Source organism: Pteronotus mesoamericanus, unplaced genomic scaffold, assembly GCF_021234165.1.
Source record: "Pteronotus mesoamericanus isolate MK-2021 breed Mesoamerican mustached bat unplaced genomic scaffold, CSHL_Meso_final scaffold_174, whole genome shotgun sequence".
In the NCBI taxonomy this organism is placed as follows: domain Eukaryota; kingdom Metazoa; phylum Chordata; class Mammalia; order Chiroptera; family Mormoopidae; genus Pteronotus; species Pteronotus mesoamericanus.
This window is the reverse complement of record NW_026555309.1, coordinates 20,408,522-20,427,776: the sequence shown is the minus strand read 5'-3', so window position 1 is coordinate 20,427,776 and position 19,255 is coordinate 20,408,522. Positions and strand designations below refer to the sequence as shown.

General features: G+C 40.1%; 1 protein-coding gene across 2 annotated transcripts in view; it reads right to left on the bottom strand.

Moving 5' to 3' along the window:
* GRHL2 (grainyhead like transcription factor 2) overlaps window positions 1-19,255 on the bottom strand; it is a 137,471-nt gene that overhangs the window by 74,361 nt on the left and 43,855 nt on the right. For both annotated transcript variants that reach the window (XM_054590326.1, XM_054590327.1), the window contains exons 3-5: window positions 11,326-11,393; window positions 6,349-6,736; window positions 388-443 (exon numbers count right to left, since the gene is read on the bottom strand). In XM_054590326.1, coding sequence (XP_054446301.1) covers window positions 388-443; window positions 6,349-6,736; window positions 11,326-11,393 — 512 coding nt within the window. The remainder of the gene's footprint in view (window positions 1-387; window positions 444-6,348; window positions 6,737-11,325; window positions 11,394-19,255) is intronic.

Here is a 19,255-nt window from a genome sequence, read left to right as displayed (position 1 = left end):
GATGGTTACATCATTAGCCACAACAGGGAAGAAAAGCAGAAGACCAGATATGAAAGAGGTGGAGAAGGAAGGAAAGGAGAGGGAAAGAAAGATAAGGAGTTCCAGTATGCACGTGTTGGCTTGGAGGCACCTAAGTTCAGGGGAACACCTGAGAAGCAATGTCTAGTCAACCAAAGGGCAAAGATATGGTAGGGGCCTCAGAAAATTGGTCAAGACTAGAAATAGTATGTTATAAGTCCTTTGTATAGAGAAGAGAATTGAACATAAAGGAAATCAGATTGTTCAATGAAAGTATACAGAGAAAGAGGTCTAAAAGTATAACTGGGGCGTACATTTAAAGACTCATCCATTCATCAATTTTCAGGGGCATCTCCTGGTACTACCTACCTTGATGTCTGGTCATACATGTATTCCTCAGCCCCAACTGAAGCACTCCGAAATTTCTATAAAATTTCAAAGTTAAAGAAATTAAAACAAAGAAGTGAGTCATTATTACAAATTTAAAAAATGATCAATGTGTCCACACTGTTTTATCCTCACTTTTGAAAGGAAATGATATATCTTTTGGGCATTACGTTTTCACCTACAGTGAAGATAGTTACCATTTGTGCACAGAACTCGCATAGCACCTGCACACTGAGAATGATGCTCAACAAAATGCATTTGTACTTTGTGCATGATTCACATGTCTGCAGGTGTTCTTAAAGCGTTTGCAGGTACTGGAAACTGTTTCCTCAAACACATAAAGCATCTCTTCCATTTTCTATTATTTTTAGTACTTATTTCAAAAGTCACAGGTTCTGAGTTACTGGACCAGTAATTACAGAGAGGCCCCATATTATAGCACACATATTATAGCAGAGTGGTTTGGAGCATAGTTTCTAGAGTGAGACTGTCGAGGGTGAAGTTCCAGCTCTTTTGCCTGCTATCTGTGTAAACCGAGGCAAGTGCCATATTTTCTCCATCTGTAAAATTCCTCCTTATGGTGATTAGAAGGATTAAATGTGTGACTAAAAGTATAAGAACAGTGCCTGGTACATAATAAGCATTATATATGTGTATTAAATTCTGTAACAGTAATAACATGACCATATTCAGCGCCCTGCTCTAAGATACCCAATATCACAATATTGTAAGAGCAAGCTTTGGGAGAAACTATAAGTTTTTAAGACATAAGTCTTAGTATTATGTGAAGAAGTTTGGGTCCAGAGATGTTCAGTTGTTGTATATTTAGTGCAAGTAGGATGCTATCTGCTACTTAGAACTTTTTCAAAAGCAAATGCACAAAAGCCCTAACTCTTGATCCTAAAATGAACTTAATAGACTATTGATGAAAAAAGCATTTTGTTGACCTCGCAACACCTGGTCCTTCCATTGTGACTAACGTATTTTGACCAGCAGTTCAAATGTTTCCTTCTCAGGAAAGGATTACTCATAGCTATTTTACAAACTTTCTTCACAATCCCTAACCAACACCTCTAGAATTTAGTGTACCCTTATATCACAGTTTATGTATATATACTTATGACCTTTATTTTTATCCAGTCTTATAAATTCCTTGGATACAAAAAGATGGTTTGCCCTTCAAAATTTACCCCAATGTACCACAGGAATATTTCACAAATGCTTGTTGACTGGTTCAATAATCATGACAGAGAATCGAAGATTCAGATTTATGTTTCCTTTATAATCAATCAATCAATCAATCAGTAAATCACTCAATGGGCATTTTCTGGAGCTTCATCTTCTCGATGACAGGAGAAATAGAGAAAAACTATAAGACACTGTTCTGTCCCTAAAGAGATAAAAATTGGTAGTAGAGAAGGGTAAATTCACATGGAAAACAACAACAGAAACAAAAATACAGCAGATGACTGAATATGAAAGTCTATGGGGAATCTTTCTTTCATTCATGCAGATGTCCTGGCTGGAAAAGCACAGAATGGGCATTGCCAGGAAAGGGAGATCAGCAGAACTGCGGGAAGGTCTCATGGAGATTGGGAACCTTGCTCTCACCTTGGAAGTTGAAGTGAAGCTGGATTAACTGACGAAATCAAAAGACAATAATCCAGGTGAGCTAGGACCGCCATGATTCAAAACAAAATGATGGGTAAAAATGCGGTGCTTATTAGGTTAGCCAAAAAAGTTTGTTACATTTTTTTCCAACCGGTGGCTGTAGTAGAGCTTAGTTGTCTTTAAATTCATTCAGAACAATTTTGTTAGACTGTCTTTTGACAGCTATTATATTAGTGTGCATTTTTTAAAAATCTTATCAAAACTGGTGAATTCATGTGCAGCCATTTTAATATTAAAGGTGGAAGAAAATATGCAAGCTTTCTGGCATATTATGCTTTATCATTCCAAGAAAAGCAAAAACGCAACTGAAAAACACACACACACACACACAAAGATTTGTGCAGTGTACGGAGAAGGTGCTGTGACTGATCAAATGTGTCAAAAGTTGTTTGTGAAGTTTCTTGGCACTACTGACATTTTAACCAAATAATTCTTTGCTGTGGGGCTATCTTATGCATTAGAAGATGTTTAGCAGCACCCCTGGCCTCTACCCACTAGAAGCCAATAGCAGGAGATAGCCAACATCCTCAAAATATCCAAATCAGTAAAGTTATTGGTGAAAAGGAAAAATGTGTCTTTCATTTTACAGAAAAACATAACCGACTTTCTGGCCAATCCAATACTTGGGGTCAAGGGCACAGGCCTGATTATGAAGGGAGGGCCTGAAAACCAAGGTCTTCACTGCCCGATACAGGAGCCACTAGCCAAATGTGCTAAAGTTAATTAGAATTGAATTAAGTTAAACATTCAGTTCCTTAGTCAATGAGCTATATTTCAAATACTAAATGACACATGCATGTAGTGGCTACCCTATTGGATAGCACAAAAGAAAATTTCCATTGTTGCAGAAAGTTCTATTGGACAGGGCTGATTTGTGAAGAGGTATTTACACATAGTCTAGTTAAAAATTAGGAGAATTTAGAGTAGGAGGGTAGCATGATGAAAAAGGCATTTAAGGAAGTATTTTAGAGGTTGAGGAGATGTATTTCCAAAGTCTACTTTGGAATGGAATATGCAGTAAGCTGCACAGGGTGAATGAGTATTAATAAATACGGCCTTGAATAAATGTATTGTCCATGCTATAGAGCTCTGCAACCTACTAAAACACATTGGACTTACAGATACTACAATTCTAACCCACCAGGTGATGTGAGAAGGCGCGGTACACGACAACTGTTCAGACTCAGAGACTGTCTATATACTGACAGAAATAAGGACTCTTGCTCCAATAACTATGAGTGCATGTGAACAAGAACTATGAAATAATAGTTGGTATGTTTTAGACACAGAATTACTGTTTTCAAGCTTTAAAAATGTTTCCTTAATTCTGTTACATTATCTTCATAATTTTAAAAAATGGAGAGCCCACTTGGAAAATATCATGATTCCTTACGAGACCCGATCACATCGATGAGTCACATGGCCCTAAGTGATTTAGTCTGAAGAATTAGGACCAAAATGCTTGGGCCATTCTGGCTACAGTTACCAAGTTTCCACAACTGTTTGGAAACCTTTGATATAATTTCTAGGATGCCTAAAGGCAGGCAGACAGCCAACATCACTATACCTAACTGTGATTTGATGATTTGATGTAGTGCATCTACATAGTTCTTAATCATTTGGACCAAACTACTCCCTTCCTGATACCACCCCCCCACACACACACACGATTAAGTCTCTAATAGCAAATGAAGCCTGCTAATTCAGCAAGGGTCCTGGACATTTTATTAGTATTCTTAAAAGAAGTACTAGATTATAGACAAATTTTGCTTAGTGAAATTTACTTGGTGAAGTTACTGAGCCCACCTAATCTTATAACCTGTTGGTAATGCCATAGCTAAAGATCATAATAGAGCATTCCATTAATTCATATCAGAATGAAATACAATATGCAATGTAAACACTGATTTCCAAGACTAGGAGAGCAGTGAAAATATTTCAAATATTCCAGATTCAGTGGGAATAATCTTCATATTTAGTTTCTGGTAAATTACTTTCTCAGGCACCTCAAAACAAAACCCCAAATACAATAGCTTCCTTTCACAAGCCTCTTTATCTGCAACACAAACACAACTGATAACACATCCCCCAAATAGCATGATGGTTCCGTTGACATTGGACCACATCCATGGACTCTTCTGTGACTAATGGAATATTTCTACACCATGTAAGAAAAATAACAGTGGCAACCCGTTAGTGAAAAAGCATGGATTTCATATTCCCATGTGGAGTGATTTGCTTTTCCTAAGGAAGCACCCCGACTGCTTGAGAACAAATCAAATATTCAATAGTACTACCAAACACCCTACAAGTTTCCTTACTCAATTAAAAAAAAAAATCTGCTAATTACTTTAAGCAATATAGCGCAGGAAGCAAAGGACACTAACTTGAAGAATATTTTTCATTATAAGATGTTGAAATTTTGATTATAAAGCTATCAGAACTCAAAAAATATAATGGCCTCTCAAGGGCAGGGAATTGATCAAGCCTTGCTCTGCTCATTGCTGATTTCATAGAATACCCAGCAGGCACTTGGCAACGGCTGGTGCCAGGAATGGAAGGGCTGCTAGGGCAACTTGTCTACCCTAACTTTCTACCAACACTTCAGAGAGTTAGTCCCTGTTGTTCCTCTCCTCCCTGTCTGAAAGATAAAAAATAACTAATTACATAGATAAAGGACACTCAGATTTAAAAAAAAAAAAAAAAAAAAAGGTGTATGAGTGAATCACTGTCTTAAGCATTGGGACTACTGAGATTAGAAGGTTCCACACAGTTTCTCTGAGTGTATATAGGTAAGAACACTGGTTCTGCAGGAGATATCCCGCGATGAGTCCTCTCTCCCACTTACTGCAGTATGACCATGGGCATATTTATGCTCTCTGTGCCTTAGTTTCCTCATTTGGCAAATAGTGATGACAATAATAGTACCTACCTCATAGGGGATTTTGCAGGGGTTAAGTGAGTGTATATCACTTGGAATGATACCCAGTACACGGTAAGTGCCTATTAAATGTTTATTATTTTTAAATATTATTGTTCAGGGATGCAATCTCAGCCTCAGGTAGCTGCATTTTGTCCCAGTGGTAACGACGTGAGCAGCAGGCTGCATCTGGCATGCAGCCACCATGCTCACTCCTCTTTAGAAAATTAGAAACCACATGTCCTCCCCTTCTGCCCTGGTCTTTACTGGCCCAGGTGGACTGAAAAAATGGGAAACCAATGACCATCATCCCAAATGCACAGGCACTGCACCTAAATGTCAAAGCTGACTGAACTAATAAAAAAAAGAAATACATTACATATTCTGGGTCAAAAACTAAAGAGATGATCTGCAATTATATCAGCAATTGATGTTATATATCATACATTGTGATGTATACTTACCATGAAACACTACTTAGCAATTAAAAAAACAAACTCTTAACACAAGCAACAACATGAATGAATCTCAAAAATATTATGCTAAGTGAAATAGAACAACAAAGAGGACTATGTACTCTATTATACCATGAGTATGAAATTTCAGAAAAAGCCAAACCAGAGTGACAGAAGGCAAGTTCATGCTTGTCAAGAACAAGGCAGAGGAGAGGACTTGAAGTGCAAGGGGACTCAAAGGGACTTTTAGGATGAGGGGGCTTTCTACTGAGTCTGATGTGGGTTATACAATTGAATACAGTACCAATGCCTTCCTACTGTGTATGGAAACCATGGGATTTTATAAACCAAATGAGCAAGCAGAGATCATTGTTTCTACAAATTCTGTGGGCACTTGAGCAGACTATGTAGTCTCTATAAGGTACGAAGTACATATATACGCTTGGTTATTGAAAATACAAACTCTTTCTTGAATACTCAATCAGACAAAGGTCATAGAATTATATTGTTTTTAAAAAGAATGAGCAGGCAACACTTTCAGCTACTTTAGATGGTTGTTTAGATGGTTGCAAAGTAGGAAAGGTCAAGGCAAAAATTTTTAAAAGTAGGAAGTTTCCACACAAAGATCTCATTATTCCTCATAAATATTTAATTTTAAGACTAAAACTAAAACAAAGGAATCTGACATCTAAGAGTCAAAAAAATATTCCTCCATACACCTAGACACATGGTTTATTAAAGCCTGTTTATAACAAAAAAATATAAGCACATTTTAAAAAATAACCGTAAACTCACAGTTTAATTCATTTATCCCACTTAAAAACGAAATAGAGGGGGCAAGGTGAGCTAGGGCCCTGGACTTAGGTTCTTGCTACCGACAAAAGAGCAGGGCCTCACCTCCGTGGTTCCGTCCTTGAAGCTCTCGCTGTAAGTGCTGTCCGGGGTGCTGCGCTGGTCATCCTTGAGGTAGGGGCCGTGGCTGGCCATGGAGGGCACTCCGTACTGAGTCTGCTCAAAGATGACCACCCGCTGCTCCTCGCCATCGCTGCGGGGATAATGCACGGGCGGGGCCATGAAAACCGGGGTGAAATCTTCAGCTTTCACCACCGTGATTCCTGACACCGGGACGATGGCGGGGCTCTCGGTCGTGCTGTACTGTTCCCGTTTCGAATTCTCCAGGTGGTCTTGGTTTAGGGAAAGGTTCACTGGAACAGTCTTTAGGACCTGCACTCGATTTTCTCCTCCACTCACATTACTCTGGGCTTCACTGGTGCCAAGACAGTTTCTGTGTGTTTAAACCCACCCCGCAATATGATAGAATTAGAAAAATGACCATTTTGCCACTCTTAATAAAATAACTGATGCAGGCAATAATCAGCAGATGCAAATGTATGATAATCAAAGGAAAGGTTGATGGTGAATTTTACAATGGGATGCAATGGATCTTTGCATCACTAGAAGGAGGGCACCTACATGTGAGTCTCACGGTATCATGCAATCAGCCTCACCTAGGAAGTGTTATTACCCCCCTCCAAAAAAATTGACCTTAAATCTAAGTAGCCTTTGTGTCTAACTTACAGCTCTCAGGAAATACAGGAGCTGGAAGAAAGACTTAGACAACATCATAAAGAAGAAATCAGACAAATCAGAATGCAGCACACCTTACTGACCTGGTTTTTTCAGTAAGTCAGAAGCATGAAAAAGGAAGAAGAGTGGGAAGCTGGTTCTAGATTAAAAGAGATTTTAAAGACATAACAATCAAATATGATGAGTATATCTTGTTTAGATCCTGATCTGAACAAACCAAAGGGGCATTGATGAAACAATAGGATTTTTGAGGCAATTGAATATGGACTGGGAGTTAGGTGATATTAAGGAAGTATGTTAATTTAGTAAGTATAATAAAGATTTTGAGGTTATGTAATAAAATGTTCCAGGTGTTTTTTAAGATACAAGACAGAAGTAGTGTAAGGTAAAATGACATGATGCCAGGGACTTATTTTAAATACTATTACAATTTAAAAAAGAAAAGGAAAGAGAGGAAAGGTAGAGATTAAAAAGGTGTAACAAAATGATATCGCTGCTGAATCTGGAAGATGGGATGAGTATTTGGGGGGTCATTATACTGTCCTTTTTACTTCTGGATATGTTTGAAAACTTTCAAAAGAAAACATTTTAAAGTAGCTTTTATTTAAAAAGGCAGAAAAAGAACTAACATGGTAATTTGAGAGGAGATGGGAAGGATATTTTTCACTTTATATGGGCTAAACTAAAATTTAGGAATTGTAGGAAAAGTAAGAAGTGAAAATTTATCATTAAAATATTTTCACTGAACTAAGAAATAACATGAGCTCACTGCTAGCCTTAGCATTGAATTGCTTTCAGGGCTTAAGGAAATGGTGTAACTGGGCTTATGTGAAACAAGATCTCTCAGATCTCAGACCTCCTGGCTGGTACAAAGAAAAAGGAGAGGATTTAGAAAATTAATTCTTGCCAAGCTAGGATGAAATATTTTCATTTATATTAAAGAATTCTAGGAGAGAGCTGAAGCAAAAAGTGTCTCATTTATGGAAGATTATTATTGATCACAATTTGACTTTACTAGCAAAGTCCCTGTGGTCAGTAGAATCTGGGGCCACCTCTCACTTATTTATGGACTATTCTGATTGCTTATAGAGAAGAAATGCCTATCTTGCACGGAGCTCTGCCTCCAATGTCTGCTTTTTTCATACTAGCATGTTTTTTCTAAGCCTCATTGGCATCTCTATGGAGAGAAGCACTTTTTTAAAAATATTTTATTTATTTATTTTTAGAGAGAGAGGAAGTGAGGGAGGAAGAAATGAAAGCAAACAATGTATGAAAACAACACCGGTTGGTTGCTTTTCGCACGCCCCCAACCAGGGACCCAGGCACGTGCCCTGACCGACAGGGAACCACGCCAGTGACCTCTCGGTTTGTGGGATGATGCCCAACCCACTAAGCCACACCTGTCAGGGTGAGAAATAGTCTAAAACAATTGGCTCTTCCCAGTTTTGAGCTCTCTTGGCTCCTCTCTACAAAGGAAGTCCATCAGCTTCTGCACTTGCCTAACTCTCAAGCAGAACTTGGTATTTCAGCTTTGATTTTTCAGATAAAACTTCAAAGTGAAGCTTGAGAAGAGTGGCTCCACATGAATAAAGCCAACAGAAAAATATCTAAACTTCTCTGTCACAGATCTGTAGAAATCATTCTAGAAAATAATCCTTTAAAGAATAAAATCGCAAGTCTACAAACATTCCGGCTTTAAGTAATAACCTGCTTTCACGGCCAAATCAATCAGTGAATCTGTATACAGGACACAGTGAAAATTTTGAAATTATGTTTAATATGAATCCAGTGAGCTGGGGGATGCCAAAACCCAGACCACCCATTGATAGCAGCATTTCCTAAACCCCATTATTTAGAACATTTGCATGGAATGTTAATAGATGTTCCTCAAAGAAAGGAGTCCATGATAAAATCACTATTAAAACAAAACAAAAAAACATTGCCATAACAAGACCACCCTGGCGGGTCACAAACATCATGACCTGGTAAAGGCCCCGTCGGTGTATCTTCACCAGTTGAATTGTAACCCAGAATTTCTGAAAATCATTTTATACCAGACGCTTCTGTTGAGGATTAATTATTAATACTTGTGGATAAAGTGGTAATGTCTTGCAAGCTGGGTGTGGAAGTGTTGGTCCAGATTAATTAGCTACTAAAGCAATTACCCAGTTTCCACTCCCTGGGCTTTGAACTAGCACAGTTTTAATGGCTTTGCCAAAATATTCCAAGTTAACCAACTCTATTGTTAAAAGTCTATTTTAGTCCAAATTTCTTAGTTTTTTAATTCAGGTAAAATGCATGAATTCTAAACAAGAAACATAAGTCAAAACATTTTCAGTGTTCTTACAAGCAAATAAATAAATAAGCAAACTATATAGTTCTATAAATCTAGTGGAATCATTATTATTAGTATATGAAGAGGAAATAATAGCCTCAGCACCAGTCTATAATGTGTAACTATGCGTCTGTAGAAGAGCACTGGCTTTAGAAGCTGATGTTGGAGAACCTCAAAAAATTGGATGATTAGAACAAAGAAAGAATTATTGTGAGATACCGACTCACCTGCAATATAATTTAAAACTGAACCAAATATTATGCAAAAAATGCAATGCTAAGAATGGTGCATTAAATATACTTTAAAAAATACTTTTTTTGATTATGTCATTGAAATTCCATTTTCCACAGAAGCAACTTCTGTATACAAACATTTGTAATGATATCATGTTAGCACATGGCACCTTAATTTATGAATGTACTGCAAATCAAATGATATCCTTCCAAATTACATTCAGCCAGAGTCTACTAAGTCATAATTAGTCTGTACAAGGTGGTTTTGTCTATACCTCCCTGCCAGTTTTTTTTAAAGATGCTCCATTGAAATCACAAAAATAACCATTAAAATACAATGAGCAACTGTCATTCTTTAACAGCATTTTAAAAGATGCTTAAAAAAACATGGCTTCTTTTGTCTATTTTGATGCAAACAGAGTACATATCTTAGACTCATTTTCTCCCTGATCCCTCTGTGATTGCTGGCATAGGACTTAGCCGACAGCGTGGTCTCAGCTGAATACATAGTGGCTAGATGGAGAAAAAGTTACAGGGCCTAAAGAGCGGCGGCCTCTTTGTCCCTGTCATCACTAGGACCAGCTAGGGCCCAGGGCCTCAGGGCAGCGAGGAGCATCAGATGGTCCCTGTGAAACTGCACATCAGATGTAGATAGTTTTAACCTTCTGTTGGGGTGTAACTTGGAGGTGATGCATGACCTAGGCCTGCTGGTTGGTAGGTGGCCTGCACTGCTAGTCATATAATAAGATTACAGGCTCGCAAGCAGTTCCTAGCAAGGCCAGATAAGATTCTGCCATATGTGCAAGCAGGCAATTTCATTTCTTCTGGCTTCATATTTCCATTTGAAAAATCCTTCAATAGATAACGCTGTGGCATCTCCATCCCTCTGCAGGGGAAGAGATGTGTGTGGCGAGTCTGGAAGAAGCAGCTGTGCAGGGTTTCCTTTTTATGTCTGGATCATCTTGACCAAAAAGAAGGGATGATCCAGCCATGCCTGACATACCACAGGGAGGCCTGAAGTCCTGCCTAGGACCGGATGAATAAGGGGATCTAAGGCAGGCCTGAAATGTTATAAATTGCAGATTCATAATCACATTCTCTGATTGCCTTTATCAGAAATCAAACTGATTTTCTTTTCCTTTTTAATTTCGATTTGTCTGACTGTGCCTTGTTTTTTTTTTTTTCCAATTGGTTCTTGTTTTAAGAGTGGGGAAAAGGAGTGTTACATAACAACCTCCTTACACCTTACCTGCCTCTGCACCTGACCATGTTCATGGCTACACAGAGCCGCCTCCCTGGGCTGAGAGACAGCCTGCCTTTCCTTTGCCCTCTTCCAAAGCAAGCTCCAAGTGTCTCGCCCCCTCAGCAGCCTGATCACAGTTATACAGCTGTGGGATTGACAGGAAAATTCACTCCGGCAGTGGGCTACCTTGCCAGCTATCACCTCTATGAGGACTTTCAGCCTCCTGAAAGTGGGTAGGTATATTAAAAGCCTGCTGGTGACCCTTTGGATGCACAACAAAAAAATGCAATTTTCTCTCCCTACAGAAAGATCCTATTTTGGTTCAGACTCTAAAAGACAGGTAAAGGGGGCTATGCTTCTTGACCTCCATCTCCTCTCAAGAGCAAATATTATAGTTTAATACTGTTGTTTTCAAAAAAAACATAGAACAAGAGTTACTTTGGAAGCCAGGCATAGTCCTTTACAGAACACCATACCTTTTGTCCTGATCTTCTTGGTTGTCACTTGATTTGCTTACAGACAGCAGCCTCTTGTCTCGAGGAACCTGGAAACATCAGCAACCATCAGTCAGACTTATGTAGATGCAACTGCGACCATGTGCAGAGTTAGACACCAGCATATGCAAAAACTGAGATGGAACATTCTCCAGAAGAAGGTGGCAGATTTGCTATAGCCAGGAGATGGTTAAAGGTTAGGAAGGTGCAGTGACAGTGGACCAGGCACAAAAGGGTGATGCTGCATGGAGGGCCACATCGACGATGGTTCTGCTGTGCACGTCTGGCACGGTCACCACTCCTGGACCTGAGCAACCCCTGGGCCCACCGCTCCTTGGGAGCAGATAGAAAAGGGACATGATAAGGGGAGGATGCATTTGGACACCTGTGGCCTAGAGCAGACAGAAGACATCCTGGAGTTGCCACAAGCCTCCTGCTTGAGAACAGGGACTGACCCTGTACTCTGATGAGGGGCGGCAGGTGCTGGCATGAAGAAGAGCAAAGGGGGCAGGGACCTACAACCAAGGCTGCCTACCCGGCAAAGCTGTCATTTAGAACGGAAGGACAGAAAAAGAGCTTTCCAGACAAGAAAAAGCTGAAGGAATTCAGCACCATCAAACCAGGATTACATGAAATGTTAAAGGGTCTTCTTTAAAAGAAGGGGGAAAAGATAAAAAATATGAACACTAAAATGGCAATAAACACATATCTATCAAAAATCGATTCTAAAAAAAAATAAATGAACAAGCAGAACAGAGACAGACATACAAAGAACATTTTGACGGTTGCCAGATAGAAGGGGGTTTAGGGGATGGGTGAAAAAGGCGAAGGGATTAAACAACAAATCGGTTGTTACAGAATAGTCATGGGGATGTAAAGTACAGCATGGGGAATATAGTCAGTAATATTCTAATAACTATGTATGGTGTCCCATGGGTACAAGATTTATTCAGGTAATCACCTAGTAAGTTATATAATGTGTATTCACTGGGGTGTACACCTGAAACTAATATAATATTGTATATCAACTGTAACTGAAAAATAAAAAATGAGTTTAAAAAGAATGAATAAATTAATTAATTAAATAAAAGACCATTTATGAAAAGACTTTTTCTTCTGAACTCCCTTAGCAATTCTTATGGCTTCCACTCACGTGAATATATAGGCAAGCCCAGTCAGCTGGACTAGGGAGACAACGCAGCAGCGTGGCTGAGTCAAGGCCTAGACTGAATTGTCTGGGTTCAAATCTCTAGCTCTACCATGAACTAAACCCTGCTTCACTTTCCTCATCTGTAAAACAGGATTATTGGTAGCTTTATACCACATAGGGTTTTTAGTAAAATTAAATGAGTTAATTTTTTAAAAATGCTTAGATTGTATGTTACTTTATAAGTATTAGTTAAATAGAAAAAAAATACATCAATTATAAGTCCTTCGTTCACATGTCAATGTTGAGGGTCTACAACATTCCAGGCATTTTGCTAAGTCCTAGATAAAAATGAAATTAATAAAACATAGCTCCTATCACCTACTGAAGATGATATATAAACATAAAATTTCTATACCCAGCATACCTATCGATATTCATAGCAGCATTATTCACAAAAAATGAAAACAACTCAAATGTTCATCTACAGATAAGTATATACATACATACAATTTATATACATAAAATGTGGTATATATATACAAGGGGATATTATTCAGCCTTAAAGGGAAATTTGGACATGCACTATAATGCGAATGAGCCTTAAAGAGATTACGTTAAATCCCATGTGACTCAAGTCCATACACCTCCCTCTGACTGCCTGCCTCCTGGTGCAGCCTCCAACATTTCTCCTTGGACTGCTGCAGCAGCCTCTTAACTACTTCCTTCACTTAATCCCTGGAAACCCATTTTGGATCTATTAAGAAAATTCAGAGTGATCTTAAAAATGTAAGTCTGGCCCCATTTTGCTCTTACATAACACTCTGCGGTGCTCCCTATTATTCTCCGGAGCGTGGCCTGCAGAAAGCCCCCCTCATCCTGAGCTGCCCCCATCACTGCCATGCGTATGGCCACACTGCACCCTGGACCAAGCAGCCTCCTCTCGCAGTGCAGGGAGCACACAGTACCCTCTGCCCGGGACGCAGCCCTCTGCCTTGCCCCAGCGCACCCGGGCCTTCTCCAGGGTCATTTGTTAGCATGCTTCAAGTCCCATCTGAATGTCCATCTCTGAGATTAGACTACAGCCTCCATGAGTGTCCCTGGTTTTGTCCCAGGTGCCTGAAATGGCAAGCCCTCACAAAACACTTGCTGAAAGAATGAATAAATCAATCAAAATGGCCTGGAAAATGCAAAACCCAAGAAGTAGGAGAAGTAGGGATCCCAAACACTAAAACATGTCAGCAACTCCCAAGACTCATGGAAGTGAATGTTACTATTGTCAAGATGCACTGATGAGCGCTCTGAGCGGACTGCTCAGTGTAGGACACAATGTGACAAAGACCATTACTAACCTTTGGGTGTGTTCCCCTCTGGGCCACAAAGACTACCCTCCATAGGATCACTGAGACCTCTGAACTCAGGCCACTCTCTTGAGTCTAGATCCACATTACTGTCTATCAAATATCTCTACTTGGACATACTACAAGCACATCACATTCAACATACAATTATCTTTCTCCCCGAAGCCTTTCTTCTGTATTCCCCACCTTGGTTAATTCACGAATCATCTTAGACATCTCATTCCTAGGTGTGGGGTTTCCCCACCAACTCTCTCTCCCTCGCACACACATACACACAGTCACCTGCCAATCTTTATTCAAGCAGATACTTAATGATTTCCTGAACATAATGCTTTGTCTCTATTTAGTGTTTATTGTGGTGGCTGACTTAGGGAGAAACTCACAGGGGTTGACCCAGGGAACCCCCAGCATCATGTTTATGTCAGGTCTTCATCATTTATGTGGATGATTGCAATGGACTGCTCACTGGATTCTCTGCCGCATAACCCACATCCCTGCTGCTGCTGCTGCTGTAATGTGTGCAAATCCTTTCTATAATCTACCAGGTCTATCTTCAAAATTCTTCAGTATTGGAGGAAATGATGCCAAACACTATGATAGAAGTATTATAAGGTATTTCATTTTCTTCTTAAAAAGGAAAGGCTGTTAAAACAAAACAGCTTATGAATATATATTAAGTCATTTATTCACTCATTTATCCAGCAAAAAGCAAGGCCATATGCACCTAGTCCTGGACACCTATTTGAGAGAATAAAGCCCAGTCCACCAGCCTGGCTCTTTCACGGGGATCTACTGCCTTTCAGACCAATCTTTGCAGCCCATCCCCGTCAGACCACCCCCGACCCCCCACCATCACCACCACGGTTCAGCAAGATTGATGACTTGGATTCCACTGAGCACAACCTGGGGTTTTACACTCCATGTTTCCTCATCTCCTGTTCCCGTAGCCTGGAATGCTTTCTCTCCATCTGCCCACCTGACAAACCCTCCTCCGCGTCCCAGCAGGGTAGGCACTGCCTCCTCTGGAAAACCTAAACTCTCCAGGGAGGTGGCAGCCTCTCCTCACTGCTCCCGCAGCACATCCCTTTCATAGCACTTCCTGCCACAAGTTGTGGTTATAGGCTCACAGGACTGTGTCTTTCCTAGGCTGTGACCTCTCAGAGATGTTGAACTGGGTCACATTTGCCTTTTGATATTCAGAACACCTCCACAATATCTATTGCCATGGATGGAAGGTCATAGCTAGTTAATAAATATTTATGGAATGGATGGATGAATACCATACAAATTGGCAAATAAACCAACCAAAACACTTGTTTCTGGCATTAGAACAGCTGCAAACCAACTGGCCAGGGAAGCACATTTTCATTGGACCTGGAAACAGATGATTATGAACCACCAGCTTCATCAGGAAAAAATAAAGTGAGATAAACTAAGTTAAACTACTTTTTAAAAAAAACTTACTACTGGAATTTGTCATGTTTTTCTGTCATGCCCAAAATTCACCACAAGGTCACATTTGACTTTAGAGTTCCTATTGGCAAGTAGCTTGAACTGGATAAAAAAAACTGGGCTAGTATTTAAGCCCCTAAATTACGAAAGATTCTAGCAATTTGGTTATTTTTACAGTAGATACCATCTAAGTGGCTTCAAGTATATATTTTTAAAATGTGAACCCATTTTAAAGGAATTTTTTTAATGGTGAACAGTGTTATAGACTGACTTGTGTGCCCCTAAAGTTCATTAGTTGAAGCCCTAACCGCCAATGTGGCTATATTTGGAAAAGGGAACTTTAAAGAGGTAATTATGGTTAAACAAAATCCTAAGAGTGGAGCCCTAATTTAGCAGGGCTGATGTCCTTATAAGAAAAGGAAAAGATATCGGGAGCACACATGCAGAGAGAAAAGGCCATGTCAGGACATAGCAAAAAGATGGCCAGCTGCAAGCAAGCAAGAAACCCCCTCCCAGCACTGTGATCTCAGACTGCCAGGCCCCAGAATTCTGAGGGGAAAAGTCTGCCGTTTACGCCACCCAGACCACCGCAGTCTGTTACAGCAGCCTGAGCAGACGAATACAGTGTAATGGAATGGACGTTAGGATTGCCCTGTGACCTTGCGTAAATCCCACTTAGTTGCCTCAACTATAAAATATAAAATGTGATGATGGGCTTCAGTGCAGTGATCCTAAGGTGACAGTTTTAAACTGTAGGTGGAAAGACTTGGACTTCTCCAAGGAAACACCACATGGCGATGACACAGGTGCTTCAGAAGGGGCTGGAGGTCCCGGGGGCCCTGGAATGGGGGGCCTTGGCAGCGTTGGTGGAGGGTTTGGCAGTGGCATCCAAGGTGAGGTCACAGCCATGCTCAGGACAAGGTCATGGCCATGTTCAGGTCCAGGCCGGGGCTGCGGAGCCCATGGAGCAAGGCCATCACCAAGCTGGGCTGCCTGATCCGGCATGTGAAGATCAAGTCCCTGGAGGGGAACTGCTCTTCTCCCTGCCTATTGAGGAGCCTGAGATGGACTTTTTCCTGGGAGCGTCCTTCTAGGACCGGGACTTGAAGAGCATGCCAGTGCGGAAGCAGACCCGTGCTGGCCAGAGGACCGGCTCAAGGCATTTGTCAACAAATGGCTTGGGGACTACGATGGACATGTTGTCTGTGTGTTAAATGCTTCAAGGAAGTAGCCACTGTCACCTGTGGAATCCTCATCCTGGCCAAGCTCTCTGTTGTCCCTGTGCAGCGAGGCTACTGGGGAAAGAAGACCGGCAAGCCCCACATCGGCTCCTGCAAGGTGAGCGGTGCTGGGGCTCCGTGCTGGGGTTCCGCATCCCCATCTCCAGGGGCCCCGGCCTCCGCTCAGCCCCCGTGCCCAAGAAGCTGCTGCTGATGGGTAGAACTTCGCCAAGGCCCCCTCTAAGACCTACAGGTATCTCACCCCCAAGCTCTGGGAAGAGACCGTGTTCACCAAGTCTCCCTATCAGGAATTCACTGTCCACGTGGTAAAGAGTTTCTGTGCAGAGGATGCAGGTTCCAGCTGTGCCACCACACAATTTTATACAAAGTAATAGTAATAATAATAATAATAAAGTGAATGAAGCATGTTTGAAAAAAGATTTTAAAATGTATAACGTGTTATGCTATGATATGCCCCTACCAGCCTCTAAGGACAAGGACCACCATTTCTTGAGTGCCTGCTGCATGTCGCGCACTCCTCTCTGGCCACGCCCACCACTCTCCCCTAAGGAATAATGTACTCCAACCTCAGGAGTAAGGAAATATGGTGATTATTACAAAAAGAATCAGATAACATTCCAAAGAGGTATTAAAAATTTATCAAATTAAAATAATAATGTGGCAAGAATTGTTACAATGACTTCCCAAAGTTTATCCTCACAAAATAGACTCTCTTTTCATTAACATTTTACTTTACTACAGCTAGAAGTTCTATTCTCAATGTAGATTTAACTTTGTTATAACTTTAACACGAGCGTATATAAGCTATGAACACTCAAAGGGCTGACTGAGGCCTGAAAATGATCATCCGGACACAGAGTTTTTGGAAACAAAACTAATTCTTTAACATTTAAAATGTTTCACATAAAAATATAGTAAAGCTTGTATAAAAGAAAAGAAGCCATGTAACTATACTAATATAAGAAAATACTAAGTCTTAGAGAAATATTTTATTTAAACATTTTATAGCCTAAATTAATCCTGGAAAATAGTAATTCAACAGAAAGAGTTATAGACTTGGCTACAAATTGAGTTTTATGTAAAGTTCCCCCTCTGCACCTTAAAATATTTAGAGAAAACAATATTTTCATATTTTCACTCTTTTTTTATATTAAAAATGTACAAGAGGAGAGGTAATCCAGGTGCTGTATTTACTAATATCTAATTATTCTCTAGGAAATAAAATACATTGCTTTCAAAAATTACTAATGATTTTTGCTGTTATATATGTTTGTCTTTCTCATTAAAACAAAAGAATTGCCATCTAATATAGATACATGAAATTATGTCCATTTAAAAATCTATTTTAAAAATAGAACAATGTATTTCTTCAAAATACATCGATATATTTCCTCCAAGCCTTATAAAACTATTAGCTAACATATTATTTTAATATAGTTATAAAAGTTACAAAAAGAAGTTGCAATGACCCAAGTGATTAAATCAGGGTCACTGATTATGTGTTACTAGATATTAAAAATTGATGAGACTATCAAGTTTTAACTATTTCTTATTATAAAGGAGAACTGGGATTTCTTTCTAAGGGTGAGGCCATTGCTGAACATTGCGCATTATCACGAACGTCCAATAAAGCTGAACCTCCAAGAAATGGCCTGGCCCAGGAGGCCATCTAACCGACGAGTTCTGTGTTTCTGCACCATCCTTGATAAATTTTGAAATTTCCACTCCAAAACATGTAGAATTCATCCCTGTATTTTTCAAATGAGCTTTTCAGTCTAAAAAGAATTGAAAGTATGAAATAACCACAGACGAAGACAAGGAGAAGGAAAAACCAACCATGAAACCATCTTTGTTTTTCAGGCTCATTTTGTTTTTTCAGGTGCTACCTGTTTGCTGGAGGAAACTGCTCCACTTCCCTGAACTGGTGTTTAGTCCCTAACACATCCTTTCATCCAGAGCCCAAGTCCCCCAAATGTAAAATCCCTTCTTGCTACATCAGGCGTAAAAATTCCCAGTTGGGAGTTTTACACCTTCCCAAGAGGGCTGCCATGAACTCCCACCTCCGCTCCCTTGGTCAGGGGAAAAAACCAGCAGAGACCGGCAAGGGTGCCAGTGGAATATCCTTCCTATATTTCCCTAGTGCTTTCTGATAATAAAAGATGCATTTATTTAAGTTAATCATATCCTTATTTAATACACCCTAGATGGTCTGACCTGTCAGTTACTCATACCTTGTTTTGCATCTTAGATAAGACCGGCTTGTCTTGACTTTCATTCATCTCCCCACAGAGGGAGTGCTGCTGGGTGTTTTGATGGGGACATGGGAAGAAGCTGGAGGGGAACGAATAATTGCAGGGCACTTCAGGGGAAGAGCCCGCCTGGGGCAGTCCCAGAGCAGGTGGTGGTGGGAGATCGTTGGGAAGCATGGAAACTCTGGTTTAAAAGAGAAACAGGGAAAAACACAACTTGCAAAAGTGGAGACTACGGAGAGGAAATAGGTAATAATAAGCAGGAAGGAAATAAGAAGTAGTGAGCAGGAAGGAGACAGGAAAGCAAGACTGAAACTTACTAAAAGGGAAATTGTTCCTTTGACATGATTTTCTCATGATAGACATAGAAGGGGATGTGGGGAGTCATTTCTTATTCTAAAATAAAAATTCACTGTGCCCAACCAAAAAAACAAACACTACCACTCTCACCTTTGAGCAATT